This window comes from Phascolarctos cinereus, unplaced genomic scaffold (assembly GCF_003287225.1).
Source record: "Phascolarctos cinereus isolate Bilbo 61053 unplaced genomic scaffold, phaCin_HiC Scaffold_4;HRSCAF=312, whole genome shotgun sequence".
Classification (NCBI taxonomy): Eukaryota; Metazoa; Chordata; class Mammalia; order Diprotodontia; family Phascolarctidae; genus Phascolarctos; species Phascolarctos cinereus.
The window spans coordinates 601788775-601808533 of record NW_027555847.1 but is presented as its reverse complement, the minus strand read 5'-3'; the positions used below and the strand labels follow the sequence as shown (position 1 = coordinate 601808533).

The 19759-nt window shown below is 36.8% G+C and overlaps 1 protein-coding gene across 1 annotated transcript in view; it reads left to right on the top strand.

Annotated features, from left to right (window-relative positions):
• The window catches only part of ANGPT1 (angiopoietin 1), a 327917-nt gene that overhangs the window by 249908 nt on the left and 58250 nt on the right, over positions 1-19759 (top strand). The window contains 1 exon segment of the mRNA XM_020970198.2: positions 13007-13173. Within this exon segment, the coding sequence (XP_020825857.1) occupies positions 13007-13173 (167 nt within the window).

Below are 19759 nucleotides of genomic sequence, written 5' to 3'. Positions count from 1 at the left end.
ATGTAGTAATTTTCTATGTCAGCCTTACCAACTTTGCTTCATTGTAAAATTAACTGTCTGCTCTTGAGGTTTAGGGCATACGTCCTTTGAGAAAATAAAAGCTCCTTGTATTTCCAATTTGAAAAAATGGCCACAAAGTATTTTTATGTCAATTCAATCAGATCCAACAAGCATTTATTAAGCATCCACCATGTAGTAAGCTCTGGAGATCAAAAGACAAAATGAAAAAGAACTCCTACCTTCAAGGCATACCTGTAAGTAGATAATTACATACATCATAAATGGAGCTAACAAGAGAGAGAATTAACAACAAAATCAATGAGGAAAGACTTCCTGTGAGAGAAGGTACATAAACTGAGACTTGATGGAAGCTAGGGATTTGAAGAGGCAACTGTGAGGAGGAAGTGCATTCCAGACGTGAAAGCCTGACAAAGGCAAGGAGGTGAGAGATGTCAGGCTAAGTTCAGGTAAGGGCAAATAGGATGGTTTGGTTGAAATGAAAAAAGAAATGCATGATGGGAATAAATATGCATTTAACCTGAAAAGATGGACTTGAACCAGATTGTGAAAGTTTTTTAATGCTGAGCTAAGGAATTTATATTTTATCCTGGATGAATTAGAGGGCAAATGAAACTTCTTGAACTGAGGAATGACATGATTGTACTTGGGAAGATTATTTTTTGCAGTTTGGAAGGTGTGTTTGGGAAACCTAAAACCAACTAGAAGACTATGGCAGTAGTCTAGATAAGAGATGGAAAAGGCCCCAGTTGCCACCCTGGCCTGCAAAGAAAGGATCTGATCTAAACTTTTGTATCTACAAAGATTAGGTAATTAACAGGTGTTCATTATAATGTTTTTACACTTCTCTCCTCTAGTGTTATGTGAAATGCTACTCTGTGATTCTTCCTGATAATTTCAGTGTACAAAATTGTCTAAGACTGACCTCTACGCCCCAGGAGATGGAATGCATTGTCAGGGAAAGTGGAAAACTACCTGTCTGTTACACCATTGGTATAGCGGAAGAATGCTACAATGGACATAGTCGTGGGTTTGGAATCCGAGGACCTGGGTTTCATTCCCCACTCTGTTGCTTACTACTTTTGTGGCTCTCCACAAGTCTCTTAACCTCTGGGGTTTTCAGTTTCCTTACCTATAAAATGTGAGGGTCACAGTCGATACCCTTTAATGTCCCTTTGAGCCCTAAACCTAGGCTCCTCTCATAAAAGTTACACGTTCTCAGAGAAATAAACAAAGCCTACCAACACAGACAGTAAAAACAGATGTTCTCATTGGCATTTTAAAAGTTCTCACATTGTGAAAGATACCACTGAAATATGTGATGCATGGAGTTTAGCCTTAGCCTAGGAGACACTTTCACTAGTTTTGCTTTTACTTGGTTTCTATCATGAAGAGACTTGAATCTCTTCAGATTCATTAAAGTCAATACCCCTGCTGATTTGCAAAGACAAGGAGGTCTGTCTGGCCTGCTTGCTTTATTAACAGACTATTGAGGAAAGGATACAAACTTTTTTCCAACCAAAAGAGTACTGATTTTGCACACTGCCCCAGTAACAATTGCTAATATTGGAACTGTGCCTGGCACATAGTAAGTGATTAATAAATGATTTAGCCATTTACTTATCTGTCTGTCTGTCTCTCTATCAATCTATCTATCTGCTTTACAGTATTGCCATTGACTATGTGAGGGCATCCATCTAGAGGAAGGGGGCTATGTGGTTGTATGGAGACTATGCTGTGTGAGAGTTTCTGTTGAGTGAAATGGAATATTTAGCCTGTAGAAGATAAGATCTGGGGGCAGAAAAGATGATAGATGTATCTAAATATTTGAAGGGCTGCCATGTTGAAGATGGATTATCCATGTTCTATTTGGCCCAGGGAAGGGTGGAACTAGTTTCATTGGATGAAAGCTGGAGGCCGATTTTGGCTTGATGCAAGGAAACACTTAGTGAATAACAGAAATGTTAGCTTCCTCATTATGGGAAGTGTTTGGAGCAGAATTTGGATACCTATTTGTTTCAAGAATGTTTTAACAGGATTTCAAATTCAGGTAGGAGTTGGACTAGATATAACCACTGAGGCCTCTTTCCTCTCTGAGATTCTGTGATTCTGTGATAATCATACCACAAGGCTCTAATTTACTACCCAACATTGACTTCTGCACTGTGAAAAGGATAAATACAAATATAAACAATGTCCACTTTGTACAGTGTTTCTTATTGACACAAAAATTTGAGCCCATGCTCTGTGTCATTGGATTTTTTTTGTTCCAGAAATTAAAGACCATTGGCAATAGGAGAATATCAATGAATGAGAGGAATAGCAAGCATAATTGGAAGTATTTGAAATAAAAAGGTCTTCTGGATTTTCCTTTAAACTTTCAAAGACCTATGCTGAGTTCCTCAGCAGTGGGAGAGGGAAGCTGCCTAATTTTACTCTATGGCCTCTGGAAAGGCAAAGCTTCTATACAGACTGACTTGTTAGCTATTTTCTGTAGTGATTTGTCTAACGGAAGATGAACCCCATAGGATATACCAAGTGTGTCTGGTTTCAATTTGTTTCGTCTATAAAAAGTCAACACTTCCTATGAGCATTATCAAGCACAATAAATAAAGTAACAGAGATAATTGTTTTATGAACTTGGAACAACATAAAGCAAATTGGATATTCCTCCAGGTTTTGGCAAAGCCAATGAAAAGTAATTTTTTTCTTTCCTATTAATACATTTTTTGAGCAAAAGTGGTCTCTAGAGTTTTATTGTTCATTTTTAGACTAGTATTAGTTTTAAGCAAAATTCCATTATTTTTATTTTGATTGTTATAATAAGGAGTGAAATGATCTTGAATGACAATTTGCCATCTAAGATAAATGTAGTGTCTGAACCATGGTAATAAACCTTTTCATATCAGAGTTCCAGATAACTGAGCAAGGTCATTACAGTGTAATAGCATAATATCCACAGATATTATTCACAAACATAATGGTCTGACATTTTATCCTTCCTTCCCTCCTTTCCTCCTTCCTTGCTTCCTTCCCTCCTTCCTTCTCTCCCTCTTTCCTTCCTCACTTCTTGCTTTCCTTCTTTTCTTCCCTCCCTTCCTCTTTCTTTCCTTCTCTAGCTCCTTTCTCTCTTTTTCTCTTTTCTTACTCCTTTGTTTCTACCACTCTGCTCTTTTTTATTTTCTTCTCTCCTCTTCTTTCTTTGTTTATTTTTCCCTCTCCTCTCCTCTCTTCTCTTCTCCTTTTTCTCTCTTTTCTCTTGTCTTCCCTGCCCTGTATTTACTGGACACTGGATATGTGTGTAACTCTGCGCTAGGTGCCTAAGGGATATATACTAATATGTAAAAGGTGTAATTTATCTCCCTAGGGAACTTAAAACCCTCTTGAACTAAATGACACAATTACTTAAAGCAGTTAAGTGCAAAACTCTGAATATGTGCCAGAAATAATTTCATGAAAATGCATTTTATGTTTCCTGTGTTTCAGCCATAAGCATCAACATACCTAACACATATGGAGTGGGTGAGGGGGAAGGGAAGAGAACCTATGTAATGAAAAGCAGATATACAGGTGTCCCTAAATATGAAATCAAAACATAATTTTATCTACGGACCCATAGGGTAGGGAATGTGAGAGGAATCTTTGATACATGTATCTTGTCCTCTCACTGCACTGATTATCATCCACAAATATTCTCTTCTCTTCTCCTCGCTCTCTCTCTCTCTCCTTTGGAATAAGTTAACATCATAAATGCAGGGTGGTTTGAGTTTGGGGGTGGGGATGAAGTGTACTGGGTGGGTCTTTTTTTTTTCTTCCTTTTTATTGTAGAACTACTATTTCATTCATGTATGAAAATTCTCATTACCAAATCTAGTATGGAAACTCTCATAAGGACAGAAATAAAATAAAACTTTAATAATGCTAAATTACTGTCAGTCCTACACAATAGTAGGTCTGCAACTTTTAGGCAGAGAGTTGCTTGAAGCACCAAGTGGTTAAATGACTTTCCATATACTAAGTATAGTATCCATTCAGAGGTTGGATTTGAATCTAGATCTTCCCTGACTCCAGGGCCAGTACTATCTGATTTCTTTATGCTGTCTCTCAGGATCTCAAATATGGTATAGTACCCTATGCATTATGTATTTGTTTAAATACATTATTTTTCAATACAACAAACACATATTTGTTGAAATACAATAAGTTAGAGCCTACACATCATTGGGGAGGCAAGGTAGAGAGGGCTAGGGGTGTAAAAAGAAACCAACTAGTTCTGTTTCATATTTTACCATAATAATACTTGAATACTTCAGCAATGCCTGATTTTATCATTGTATTGGGTAGCTAAGTGGTTCAATACATAGAATGAGTCTGGTCCTGGAGTCAGAAAGACACATCTTTCTGAGTTCAAATGTAGCATCAGACATTTACTAATTTGTGACCTTAAGGAAGTCAAGACAGTAAACATAACAATACAGTAAACTAACTATGCATTTTTTCTTAGTTTTTTTTAAATATAAATTTATTTATTTTTAGTTTTCAATATTCACTTCCACAAGTTTTTGAGTTCCAAATTTCTCACCCCTCCCCCCACCCCAAGATGGCATGCATTCTGATTACCCCTTCCCCTGGTCTGCCTTCTCTTCTATCTCTCCCCCCTCCCTTCTCTTATCCCCTTCCCCTTCTATTTTCCTGTAGGGCAGGATAGACTTCTGTACCCCATTTCCTGTATTTCTTATTTCCCAGTTGCATGTGAAAACATTTTTTTAAAAAACATGTGTTTTTAAAACTTTGAGTTCCAAATTTTCTCCCTTCCTCCCTCCCCACCCATCCTCATTGAAAAGGCAAGCAACTCAATATAGGTTGTACATATGCAGTTATGCAAAACACTTCTTTAGTAGACATGTTGTGAAAAACTAACTCTATTTCCCTTAATCCTATCCTGCCCTCCCATTTATTCTATTCTTTCTTTTGACCCTGTCCCTCCTCAGAAGTATTTACTTCTGATTACCCTCTTTCCCAATCTGCCCTCCTCTCTATCACCCCCTGCTCTCTTGTCCCCTTCTCTCCCTATTTTCCTGTAGGGTAAGACAGATTTCCATACCCAATTGAATGTGTATGTTATTCTCTCCTTAAGCCAAATCCTATGAGAATAAGATTCCCTCATTCCCTCTCACCTTCCCCTGTTTCCCCTGCACTGTAAGAGACTTTTCTGGTTTTGGTTTTTTTTTTTTTGTGAGATAATTTACCCCATTCTACCTCTCCTTTTCTTCTTCTCCAAATATAATCCTCTCTCATCCCTTAATTTTATTCTCCAGATATGACCCCTTAATCTTCAACTCACCCTGTGCCCTCTCTATCTATCTACATACATACATATAATTTTTTTCCCTTCAACTACCCTAATACTGACAAAGGTCTCATGAGTTACAAATATCATCTTTCCATGCAGGAATGTAAACAGTTCAATCTTAATAAGTCTCTTATGATTTCTCTTTCCTGTTTACCTCTTCATGTTCCACTTGAGTCCTGTATTTGAAAGTCAAATTTTCTATTCAGCTCTGGTCTTTTCATCAGAATGCTTGAAAGTCCTCTATTTCACTGAATGACCATTTTTCCCCCTGAAGGATTATACTCAGTTTTGCTGGGTAGGTGATTCTTGGTTGTAATCCTATGTCCTTTGCCCTCCAGAATATTATATTCCATGCCCTGTGGTCCTTTAATGTAGAAGCTGCTAAATCTTGTGTTATCCTGATTGTGTTTCCACAGTACTTGAATTGTTTCCTTCTGGCAGCTTGTAATATTTTCTCCTTGACCTGGGAACTCTGGAATTTGGCTACAATATTCCTAGGAGTTTTCCTTTGGGGATTTCTTTCAGGAGGAGATCTGTGGATTCTTTCCATTTCTATTTTGCCCTCTGGTTCTAAAATACCAGGGCAGTTTTCCTTGATAATTTCTAGAAAGATGATGTCTAGGCTCTTTTTTTGATCATGGCTTTCAGATAGTCCAATAATTTTTAAATTCTCTCTCCTGGATCTATTTTCCAGGTCAGCTGTTTTTCCAGTGAGATATTTCACATTGTTTTCTAATTTTTCATTCTTTTGGATTTGTTTTTACAGTGTCTTGATTTCTCATAAAGTCACTGTCTTCCAATTGCTCTATTCTAATTTTTAACGAAGTGTTTTCTTCAGTAATCTTTTGGACTTCCTTTTCCATTTGGCCAATTTTTCTTTTTAGGGCATTTTTCTCCTCCTTGGCTTTTTGGACCTCTTTTGCCATTTGGGTTAGGCTGTTTTTTAAGGTGTTATTTTCTTCAGTATTTTTTGGGTCTCCTTTAGCAAGCGTGTTGACTTGTTTTTCATGATTTTCTTGCATCACTCTCATTTCTCTTCCCAGTTTTTCCTCTGCTTCCCTTACTTGCTTCTCAAAATCCCTTTTGAGCTCTTCCAAGGCCTGGGACTGATTCATATTTTTTCTTGGAGGCTTTGGATGTAGGAGCTTTGATTTTGTTGTCTTCTTCTGGTTGTATATTTTGATCTTCTTTTTCACCAAAGTAAGATAATATAGTCTGACTCTTTTTGTGCTGCTTGCTCATGATGCCAGCCAATTACTTTAGTTTTGAACCCTTTGTTAAGGTAAGAGTCTGCTTCCAATGTGGAGAGTGTACTGTCTCAAGCTTCAGGGGTTTGTGTAGCTGTTTTCAGAGATACTTGTAGGGACCTGTAAATTTTCAGTTCTTCCAAGGTGGTATGATAAGGGGTGAGGTGTTTGCTCCTTTCCTGGCCTGTGAGCACAGGTATTCCTTTCTGTCCCATAACTGTGAGGAGGGGCTCCTCTTCACAGCCACTACAAGCTCCACCTTGCCAGTGCTCCTCCTCACCCCAGCACTGCCTCCCAGAACTGTGACCCAGATCCAAACAAGGGCAAAGCAAGAGATTCCTGCCTCAGCACTGGCAAAGAGATCCCTGCGATCCCTCTCTGATCAGCCACTGGATTCCCCCTCAGTCTGTGGGCCAGAAGCTTGGGAAGCAGCTCCCCCCCCCCCCAGGGCCACGCTCTTGGGGATTGGAGTTGAAACCCTGCCTTCCTCTCTGACCACCGACAGAAACAGACTTTTCCCACTGACCTTCTAAGTTGTCTTTGGCATTTGTATCCACAAGTCTGGAAACCTCCACAGCTGCCCGTGATTCAGTCCTCTGAGGCCTGCTCCACGTTTGCTGCAGCCTGCCCACCCACGCCGCGCTGCGCTGCGCTCCCAGCCCAGCGCGATACAGCTTTCTGATCAATCATCCAGGTTGTCTTGGGCTGGAAATTTGTTTCGCTCTGTGTTTTTGTGGGTTCTGCTGCTTCAGAATTTGTTTAGAGCCATTTTTTATGAGTATTCGGAGGGGTTTGGGGGAGAGCTCAAGCAAGTCACTGCTTTCACTCAGCCATCTTGGCTCTGCCCCCCCAACTATGCATTTTTAATGTGATGATAATAGGATCTTAGAGACTGGAGGGATCTTAGATAGAATCTAGTAGTCTAGCCACCCACACTATTTTAGAGATAAGGAAAGTAAGGTCCAAATGAGTGAAGTTAGTTATTCAAGGTCTGATCAGGAAGAATAAGAATAATAATGGGCTGATACTGTAAGCAAACTGGGAGAGCAAGGAATAGTTTACCTATCAGATTTATGGAAAAGGAAGAATTCATGACCAAACAGGAGATAGAGAATATTACCAAATGCAAAATGGATAACTCTGAATTACATTAAATTGAAAAGTTTTTGTACAAACAGAGCCAATGCAACCAAGATTAAAAGGAAAGTAGAAAATTGGGAAAGAAGTTTTACAACCAGTGTCGCTGATAAGGGTTTCATCTCTAAAATATATAGAGAATTAAGACAAATTTATAAGAATACAAGTCATTCCCCAATTGATAAATGGTCAAAGGATGTGAACAGGAAGTTCTCGGATGAAGAAATTAAAGCCATTTATAGTCATATGAAAAAATGCTCTAAATCACTATTGATTAGAGAAATGCAAATCAAAACAACTCTGAGGCACCACATCACACCTGTCAGATTGGCTAACATGACAAAACAAGAAAGTGATAAAAGTTAGAGAAGATGTGGGAAAATTGGAACACTAATGCATTGTTGGTGGAGTTGTAAAATGATCTAACCATTTTGGAGAGCTATTTGGAACTATGCCCAAAGGGCTATAAAAATGTGCATACCTTTGACCCAGCAATACCACTTCTAGGGCTGTATCCCATACAAGTGTACAAAAATATTTATAGCAGCTCTTTTTGTGGTGGCAAATAATTGGAAATTGAGAGGATGCTCATCAATTGAGGAATGGCTGAACAAGTTGTGGTATATGACTGTAAAGGAATACTATTGTGCTATAAGAAATGATGAACAGGCAGACTTCAGAAAAACCTGGAAAGATTTGTATGGACTGATGCTGAGTGAAGTGGGCAGAACCAGGAGAACATTGTAACAGTAACAGCCACATTGTGGGATGACTAATATTGATAGATTTAACCCTTCTCTGCAATACGAGGATCTAAGACATCTCTAAAGGCTTCATGATGGAAAGTGCTATACACATCCAAAGAAAGAACTGTGGAGTTTGAATGCAGATCAAAGCATACTATTTGCTATTTTGTTTTCTTCTGTTGTGTTTTGTTTCCTCTTTCTGTCAGTTCCTCCCATTGGTTCTAATTCTTACTTACAACAACACTAATGTGAAAATATGTTTAATAGGAATGTATATGTATAGCCTATATCACATTGCATGCCATCTTGGGGAGGGACATGGGGAGGGAGGGGGAGAAAAATTTAAAACTCATAAACTTATGGAAGTAATGGTTGATAAAGCAAAATAAATTAATTTTTTAAGAAAAGAATAATAATGACCAACACTTTTAAAGCACTTTAAGATTTACAAAGGCTTTACAAATCTTAACTCGTTTTATCCCCACAAGTAACAGAAAGAGGAAGAAGAGAGAGCCTACAACTAAATCCTGTGGTGTTGCAGAGGTGTTATTATTTCTATTTTTTTAGATGAGGAAACTGAGGCAGACAGAAGTTAAATGAATTACCCAAGTTTATGTAGCTATTAAGAGTCCGAAACCAGATTTGAACTCAGGTTTTCCTCATTCCAAGCCCAACACTTGGTGCACTGCAGCACCTAGTTGCCTCTAAGGAAAGGGCAACAGAACCAGCATTTGAATCCAGGTCCTTTGACTTCAAATGCTTGAGTCCACTATATGAGATCATTTGTTAAAAGAACATATTCAACTGTAGGGTAGGCAAGTTTTATAAACTATTGATTACAAGATGTTTTGTATATGTATACATGTACTAAACATACAAAAACCATATTTATATATGTTTAGAGTATTAACATTTTACTAATGTAGTACACATACAATATCCACATTGAAATTATTAAGACAGCTTCTGTCAAATTTTTATAAAGAATAAACCCTTGGATCATTACTCCCACATCTGTGACAAACATACATAGCCAGATTCAATCAAATAAACTCAGTAACCCTTCTTTGCCCTTATTTAAGAATTCCTGGTATATTAGCAGTCTATCAAATATGTTACATTTGAATAATGATAAATGTTAATGAGTGACTTAAAGTTCATGTAATTTATAGATTTAATTTAAAAGAATCTTTTAAAAATGAAACTATTCCTCAGTAAACCTTCTGAAAAGGTCATCTTAAATCAGAAATATGAATTAAGTGAACAGATGGTGGGAGGAAAGCTAATGAATTTACTGAACAACCTACACCACAGTAAATAAACAGTGCAATAGGGAAATCATTTCCTTATCTATAGAAAGGGGGAGGGTTTGGAATAAATGATCTTTAAAGTTCCTTTCTAATATGACATTTTATGATTCTAACAATGGTGATTTTGTGTGTGAGGAAATTTCTTAATGTGCCAATGATTTCCTTTTTTTCCATCCTTACTCCAAAATCTTTGTTTCCCCATCACTGAATTTGGCTATTAATGGATTCCCACCCTGGCTTATCTTTGACACCCTCTTTGACTCAATGTAGACAAATGTTCAGTGTCCAACAATACAGCAGGTGTGGAATCATGGGTCTTCTGTCAGCTTGAAAGGTTTTGGGAAGGAAGGGGTGAAAAAAGATGGTTGTAATAGAATTTGACCTCTAAAAAGTGAATGTCATCACTTTCCATTCAGCTTCTTCATCCTTTATATTTAGTCAGGAAGGCAGACTGCTTAGGAAGAGATATTCATCTGAATTCAAGGGGAGGGCACATCCTTGCATGCAGAAACGTGGATGAAATCTCTGTGAAGAATGACACTAATGTTATTCCATTTCTGTGGCTTCCTTGAGACCATTGCTTTTTTTCCCTTGGGAAGACCAAAGACTTTATTGACACAGGACTTTCAACAGCATGGAAATGTATGACCTAATACTTAACACTTCATCATTCTTTGCTTTGGATAAGCAGACATATTCTCACATTTAGTATCTCTCTAAATCTGGCTTAGCTGACTAAAGAAAAGAGGGCAAGGCAAGAAGACCAGACTAAGAATAAGGATAGATCCCAAGTTTGTATTCCTTCTCTGTCTTTGTCAAGTATACTTAGAGTTGGCTCATTTTCATTCATGGGGACCCAAGTGTCATAAGGGCTTTGCATCTCCAGTCATCTTCCGCACTCTGATGTTAGAAAGAATAGATGGATGGATTAGAATAGATGTCTAATTATGGGATAGGGTATTTGCTACCATACAATAAAAAACACAGTACATTTTAGGATATAGCAGAAGGAATAGGGAAAGGAGTCACTTGCCAAAGATATATATACATAGATATAGATATATACTTGCCGCAGAAAACTTTCTTCAGGGGAAAATTTATGAATTCTTGGAAGTAATTGTCACTTTTCTCCCTTATGATAACTTGTATTGATATATTAAAGGCTACTATGATTGCCCCAGAATTTTCCCCTTGTAGCTCCCCAGTTCAAATATAGTAAAAACTTAGCTAATGAGAAATTCAAGTAAAGAAGGTCTTACATTAATCACTAACACAAATATTAATAGTAATATTAACATTAATAATTTCCCTACTTTCCACTTTGGGGAGAAAGATCACAAGTGAGCTTGTTTAGATATTGAATAAAAATATCAATTCCATGAGTACATGCTGGGATCACTTCAGATTCAGCCTAAATCTGCTCTACCTTCTATTGATAGCTACATCTGTACCTACAGCACTACACAAAGAAAATGTATGTTCAGAATGTGTCTTGAGTTTGGGGGGATAATTTCAGAGGCTGAAAAGATTATCAATTTCTTGTTTATTCCTCAGTACTTAGCAGTGGATGCTCTGTAAATAAATGAATATTCAAAGCGTTAACACCATGTTATCAAAATGTGAAAAAAAAACCAGAGCTCAATATTTAACTTATAGTTTCAAATTGGAGCTTATCATGATGGAGATGACTAGTAGAATGTGAATGCCTCTATTGTCCTGCCTTAGCTTCCATCACTTCCTACATCTTTGAAGGGCAGGCAACAATTAATCAGCAGCAGTGATCTTTTTCAGAGTATAATTTGAAAGTGTGTTGTTTTCTCCTTATAGAGAGAAAAGGGGGCTTATTTCTGTTATCATTTATCAACAAATTTTTGCCTTTTAATTTGTTCCTGAAGGTTATAAAATAGTTGATTGGCTAAAATACACTTGGCTGAGCTTGTAGACAGTGTTTTATGAAATCATGATTGGTATTTTGGGCTACTCAGGATTGGCAGACATTCAAATATATTAGCTGCTTTAGATATATGTTGCTGTTAAGTAGGCAGCCTGGTAGTACAGTGGATTGAGTGCTGGACCTAGAGCCAGGAGTTCTAGTCCAACCTCAGCAATTAGCTGTGTGATACTGGGCGGGTCACTTTACCACTCCTGCTTGAATATCCTCATCAGTAAAATGAGGCAATAATACTACCTACCTCCCAGGGTTGTTGTGAGGATGAAATGAGATAATATTTGTAAAGTGCTTCATAAATCTTAAAGTACTGTATAAATATTAGTTATTAGTGCAGTTATCTGGATGGGAGGGGTGTACTGAGCAGTTTCTCATAATTAGCTGAAGGATAACACATATTCAGTAACCTTGAAAAGTAAGTGAATGCTGTATCAGGATTAGTAGGCAACCTCTCCTTTGTAGATACTAATAACTTTGTTAGAAGGAACTGTTGTCATACTGCAGGGAAAGGAAGTCCAGTAAGTCTTCTTTGCAAAATTTACTTTGGAAAGGGGTGGAAATCTACTGGATTTTTTAAACACACTACGTAATTTCAAGATTCTTCAAAGAAAGTTGATAACAATATGCAAGCAGAAATGGATACAATAAACTACATGTAATAAGATATTTATTAAGGAAGGGAATCTCCCCAAATGGGAGTTATTCTGATTATTTTGGTATACAATAAGTAACAAAGGGACCCAATCTCACACAGAAAGCTTGGTTCACCACCAAGCCCTTCTTCTGCAGACAGAAATCCATTTAGCAGTACAAATTCAAGTTGGGAGGTAGGCTATAGCAGTCATATATCACTAAGAAAAATGTTATCTATATAATAGCATGAAGTCTCTCCAGATGATAATTTATCAAAGAAAGAATAAAATGTGCTCAATCCATTTCACTTACTAGATGGACAATATGCAATACTATATTTTAAAGATCCTTGGCAAAGGTTGAAATAAGGTTTTCTGATTAAACATCAGTTTTATTAAATAGAGCACCCTATGTTCCAGGATTCCAAGAAAATTAAGTTTATTATAAATATTGCACATAAGCCTGGATAGAGGGAAGAATAGCAGAAACACACTAAAGCATTTAGAAGCCACTCTTCTTTATTCAAACTTTTTTTAATTATGCAAAAAATTCTGTAAAATTTAAATTGAAAGAGCCTCACTCTAACACAATCATTTCGTCTACATTTTTTCCAGGGTTTTGGTAATCCATCTGGTGAATACTGGCTGGGAAATGAGTTTATTTTTGCAATTACCAGTCAGAGGCAATATTCTCTAAGAATTGAGTTAATGGACTGGGAAGGAAACCGGGCATATTCACTGTATGACAGATTTCACATAGGAAATGAAAAGCAAAATTATAGGTAAGTACTTTGTTGTATTGCTTTCATTGAGCTGATTAAAAGTTCTCATTGTATTTGCAGAATTCATACTGTAGACCATAAAATTTTACACAAATTCAAGCTATGTCTGGTTCTCCTAAGAAGAATTTAATCCCCATAAGGACAAGGAGGGGGGGTCTTTCATTTTTTCCCCGTATTTCTCACAATAGCTAGCAAAATAGATGCCTAACTTTTTTTTTTGGGGGGGGGGTAGTATTACTTTGGGAAAACTAAAAATTGATGAAAAATAAGAAATTTCAAAAATATGCCCTGAGATGAATAACTGAAATTATGAAGTGATGCAAACCACAAAGCAAAATAGAAATTCCTAAAGAAATCTCCCTAAATTCCTACAATAATGACAGTAATTATGACAAGGTGAATTCTAGATCAGATTGTGACTATATCAAGTATAATATTCAAAAGATCTGGTTAGTCCTTGTTTGGAAAAATAACAAGCAAAGTAATCATTAATACTCAGTGATCTGAAAGAAAGTACTTTTTTTAACAAAAAAAAACTGTCTTCATCCCTTTTGAGCTATTTCTTTCTCCTATAAATTGTAGTCTTGATGGGCAGGAAATGAGGAAAGACATTTCAGATTTGTTTTGTTAAAATGGAAGCCTCTATACAGCTTAAGAAAATTTGCATAAAAACTCTAAAAACTAAATCAAACCAATAGAAGTAGAATGTCTAAATAATAAATATATATATACACACACACACACACACACACACACACATACACATATATATGTATACTGTATATACATAGTACTTTAAAGTTTGCAAAATGCTTTACAAAAAATAATTAATTTTATCCTTGCAACAATCCTGTGAGAGAGGTGGAATTTTTGTCCCCATTTTACAGAATTAGAAACTGAGGCAGACAGAGATTAGTTGACTTACCCAAGAACACACAGCTAGTGTCAGAATCTGGGTTTGAACTCCATTGATCCACTTGTTGTTCTGTTGTTTCAGTCATGTCTGACTCTGTCTGAACCCGTTTGGAGTTTTCTTGGCAAAGATAATGGAGTGCTTTGCCATTTCCTTCTCTGGCACATTTTATAGATAAGGAGGCAAACGAGCTAGTTAAGTGTTGAGGCTGTGTTTGAACTCAGATCTTTCTGAATCCAGGCCAGCATTCTATCCACTGTGTCACCTAGCTGCCTTCATTCCACTTATCTGACTATAAAATAAAAAATTTCCAAATGGTGGGAAGAGGAGAGAAACAGTTAATTTTGAAACGTAGGTTAATATATTGTCAAAGAATTGTAACAGTTGAAAGAATTCTGTATTTGGAATCAAAGGACCTGGATTCAAATCTCAGCTCTGCCACTTGCTACCTTTGTAACCTTGAGCTAGTCACTTAAACTCTCTAGTCCTAAATTTTCTCATCTGTAAAATGAGAAGAGCAGACTAGATTACCTCTAAGATCCCTTCCAACTCTAAACCATGATCTCCTATTTGACGATGAGGTCCTTGATAAAAGGGATGATCTCTTGCTTTTCTTTGTATCCTGGTGCTTAAGCACACTGCCTGGCACATAGTAAGTGCTTAATAAGTGCTCATTGAATGACTGATCCTTAGACAACTTTTTCAAAATATCGTATGCAAGCACTGTCTGAACAATATATTCCACAGAGTTTGTTTTATAAACATTGTACTTTGTTAGCAGAATGGAGATTAGGGAATTCTCCTTAATTAAATAGTTCACAAACTGTCACTGACCATTGAGTGTCTATTTTCAGCATTTCCCTTTCCCTTCCAAAAACGTAATGAATCTCAGTTTTAAGGAGGCAGCATGGTGTGGTGGAAATTGCATGGAGCTAGATGTCAGGGTTGCTCAGGCTTAGTTATGGCTCTGTTATTAACAGACTGGGTGATTCCTTCCTTAGCCACATTATCTCAGCTCTCAGGATCTCAGTGAAAGAATTGGATTGGATGTCCACTTAAGTCCCTTTTGGTGCTAGCCTTTAGATAAAGCTGCAGAGCCCTTACTGTAAACTCTACTCAGTCATTATGGGAATATAGTTTTCACATACTACAAAGGGTTTACTCATTGATTCAAGGAAAACAGAATAACAGCTTGCAAAGTACAGCTAAAATCTTATAATACTTTTTTTTTAGCCAATGTAGACATAACTTCATGGTTCATTTGTTTCTGGCGCTTATTTGGCTTTTGAAGCCATACTACTCTTTAGGGGCTATGAATGCATCTTTTTTCATAGGCACAGCTCCCATTTTGTTTTAATGCATTACTTATGGGATTGGGCTTTTGGAGGACAAAATTATCATTTTCATAACAATTCATGATGATGTCATCACAACAGAAGATTATAGCCTGAAAGGGGGAATAGATCCAAGGAGCAGATGACCTCATGGAGTGGGGGAGGCTCTTTTCTTATGTACTTAATGGTAAAAGAGAGAGAAGAATGAGAGGAGAGGAAAGGAGAGAAGAGAAGAAAAGAGAAGAGAAGAGAAGAGAAGAGAAGAGAAGAGAAGAGAAGAGAAGAGAAGAGAAGAGAAGAGAAGAGAAGAGAAGAGAAGAAGAGAAGAGAAGAGAAGAGAAGAGAAGAGAAGAGAAGAGAAGAGCAACTAAGAATGAGAAATGTACAAAATTCTTTTGAGCATAAGGAAATTTCCTAAGAAGACCAATTTTACAGAGAATTTTACAAGAGCAAAAATAAAATGCTCCGCAGTTTAAAAGATGTAGTGTAAAACACACTCATGAGTCAGTGTTTTGAATGTAAATTTGAAACTAAAAGCCTGATAAAACTCAGCTAATTTGAGGAAGTCTAACAACAGGACTAGCAAATATTGAACATTTAATTTTTTTTCAAGGCTTTTCCCAAATTAAAAAAAAACATACTAATTTGCATCAAATATGAGCTTTTGTGGGCCCAGTTGGATAAGTTTAAGCACCCACATACTTTATTATAAAATACATATATTTCTCTATCCAGTCTAGGATGCTTTTAGTTAACCGACAATACAGTTATCCCTTCCACATCATTACTTTCCACATTGTGGTTTTGATATATTATGCATCAGCATAAGAAATTAAATGGGAATTTTGGGGCAATTCTGTGGAAGCAGCAGATGAGACATGAAGGCCAGTAGACGACGCAGAAAAAAAATTTTAGAAACTCAGAAATGCATAAAATACAGGTATAATATTGTATAATATCAACATATTTTATCTTTCAATACCATAATAATTCAAACTTCTTTTCTGGTCTGAAGGGAGGGCCAAACAATTTTACTCAGATTTTCCAGATTGCAGAGGCACTGTGCTCCGGAACCCCATGATGTAGAAGGGATAACTGCATATTAATCTGTTTTTAATTAATTGGCCATTTGAATTAAAATTAGGTATTTTACATAATTCTATACAATAGAATTCTAAACAATTCAATAAGATTCTATTTTCATTGGTTAGGTTATTTTTTAAATTTTTTTTAATGCAATCATTCTTAAAATGTATGGAGGCTTCTTATTTAACCAAACTACTCTGAAGGAGATGTATTACACATTAAGCATTCATATGATTTCTTGTAAAGTAAATTTCATTCCCCTCAAGTGTAGGATGGAGAAAAGATAACACCTCCTCCGACAGCTGAACCTATAAATGCGTGCTATGTCTTTACCTATTTGATTGCCACTTATGTCTATGCATCTCTCAACTGCTTAGAACCAACAATGCCCATTCATATCAGTGAATGGGGAGAAGCAGAAAGTAATATTGAGGCAGCTACAGGGCAAGGTTAGACACATATCTGACAACACATGTACTTACAGAACATTCAGGTGTGGCAATGTAATGGAACTCTTTGTCAAGCCCAACAATTTTGTTGCCTGCTTCTTACCCAACTGTTCCAGCCTGAGTCTGAACTTCCTTCATCACTAGCCCCCTCAGGCTTTGACATGGTTCTGATTTTGATTTTGCTTCTGTCAGGCATTATGTAAAACTTATGATCCTTCAAAAAAGACTAGACTTCTGGTCCAGCCCCCATATTCCTGGCTGTTGATCTTAGCTTGTCCCCTTGATTATTTCCCACCTAGCTTTCTTTTCTTCTCAGTTACTTCACTCATGAGGAAATGCAGGAGTAGGAAGGTTAAAGGAAACACTTGACCAAGCTCACACATATATTTTAGAGCAAGAAGGGAGCAAAGAAATCATTCTAGTCTAGCCACCCATTCCTCCACTTTACCCAGGATGGAATTCAAGCCCACAGAGGTTGAGACTTTCCTGAGGTGAAATAGTTAATAAACAAGGGGTTCAAGATTTTAACTTAAGTCCTCTCACTTTGAAATTAGTCATTTTTCAACTACACTCTCCTGCCTCAGTTTTATATCTACTTTGTTTCAGAATTAGGACTAACCTCCTATCTCTGAAACCTGCTTCTCTTCCCCTATACCAGATATGGTTCATAAAGCTTTTGTCTCTGAGCACTCTCCTGTCAGCAAGGCTAAGTAGGTGGTATCTGGTTATTTAAGCATAAGCATCATTTCGGGATTAAATTGATGAGGGGTTAGAATACATGAAGATTGTGTAGTTTCTTTCATTAACATTTAAGAAATATATATATATATATTTCCCCTAAGGTGATATGAAGTACATTATATCTATTATTTAATTTTCACAATAACCCTGTGAAGAATGTGTTATTATTACCTCTGTTTTACAAATGAGAAAACTGAGGCTCAGAGAGCTTAAATGACTTGCAGAATCACATAAGAAGAGTGTCAGAGGCAGGATTCAAACCCAAGTCTTCCTAACTCTAAACCCAACAATAAACCCATTACATTATACCAAGGAAAACAAATATAATTAAATTCTGAGTTTCCATTCTCATGTTATACATTTATAAACTCAAATCTAACATGTTTCTCTCCTTTTGTGCTTCCCTCCCCTTTACCCTTTGTGGAATCTCTTTTATAAAATGTCATTAACTGAAATAGAAAACTAAAGATATGTTCTTTGTTTCACCCTTATTTTTGATATTTATGCCATTGCCCCATTTTTATATTAAAGTAGTGAATATCTAAAACCTTAATGTGCCTTTACCAAAATAAGATAGATTTTGTCTCCGCCATTCATTCAAAACCATCGTCTAATTTGGATGAACTCTAATTGATAGGTTTTTTGTGTGTGTTTTGCTGAATTCTTCACAGGTAGTAAAAGTAAACATAGATTCACTTCAATTATACTGAAAAGAGCCCTGGAGCTGTGATATACTGGAACCAGCTCAAACTAATGGTTAACTTTCAATGTGAACATTTACACCTTGGAAATCAGCAAATGCTACAGAGGCTTGATTTATTGTTTCTTAAATTGTCTGGATTTAGAAAGTGATGGGGGGAAATGTTGATAATATAGATTCAATTTTAAAAAGTGTTATAAGGACATTTTTTCAGAGAGGCAGGTGTTAAACATTTGCCAGCACACCTCGATTGAACTTAGGCTATCTGAATTCAGATTTGAACCCTATTATTTATTGTGTGACTTTAGACAAGTCATTCATTGTCCATGCAGCTCAGTTTCCTTATCTTTAAAATGAGAAAGTTAGGTCAGATCGTCTGGATGATTACTTCCAACTCGAAACTGTGAGTGATTCCTTGATCTGTAAATATCAGCCTAGCACCTGTTCGAAATGCCCATATTAATTGGATTTGCATTGAAGCGACTTTGCTATGTACTATAGATTCATACAAATCTGGAGTATCTTCTTAAAATCAAATGACTTTTGGAGATGATGATATGAGTAGTTTACAAGGGACAAGTGTTTCTAAACATTTGCCTCAAAAACCTTTAACCCTGTTTTTGTTGACTCTAGATGGTGAATAATGAGGCTAGGTAGAAATCTGGCTACTTTACAACATTGATTAGGAAAAACTTTACTCTAGAAGACAGAAACAGAATTTATGAAACACAAGTTCATGGTCTGGGAAAGGCTGGAAACAATTTGGGGATTAACTATCTAGGATCCACATGACAGAGTATTATGAAGCACCATGTTATAGTGGAAATTGCAGTGAGCTCCACTAGCAATCAGGAGACCCTGAGAACCAGTGTTGACTTTCCCACTAACTTGCTTTCTGACCTTGAACAAATGAATTAACTTCTTTTGGCCTCAGTTTCCTCATCTGAAATATGAAGGGGTTGGTCTAAATGAATTGGGATCTCTTCTAGCTTGAACATCCCATGATTTTGTTATTTAAAATTCTATTGTGTGTTTCCACTCAGGATTAGGCAAACCAGTGGTTTTTGACTGGAATCCCCACCCCCCTCTCCACCTAAAATAGAGGTACACCTTTTTGTGTGCTTGAGAGAGTTTATTTCATATCATTCACTATAATACTTTTCATTTTTCTGACCCTCTGGGCCGCATGGTTCTGGCTGGAACCAGTAGCAGATGTGTAGAGATGATGTAAGAAAAGCAGTTTTTTCTAAGCTCCTGGCTTGATCAGGATGAAAAAAAAGTATGTGATTGGAGACTTTCATGGCTATTTCTGTTCTCCTGAGATTTTCTAGCATAAGTCTCCTGAGGACCGTAAGGAGTTTGG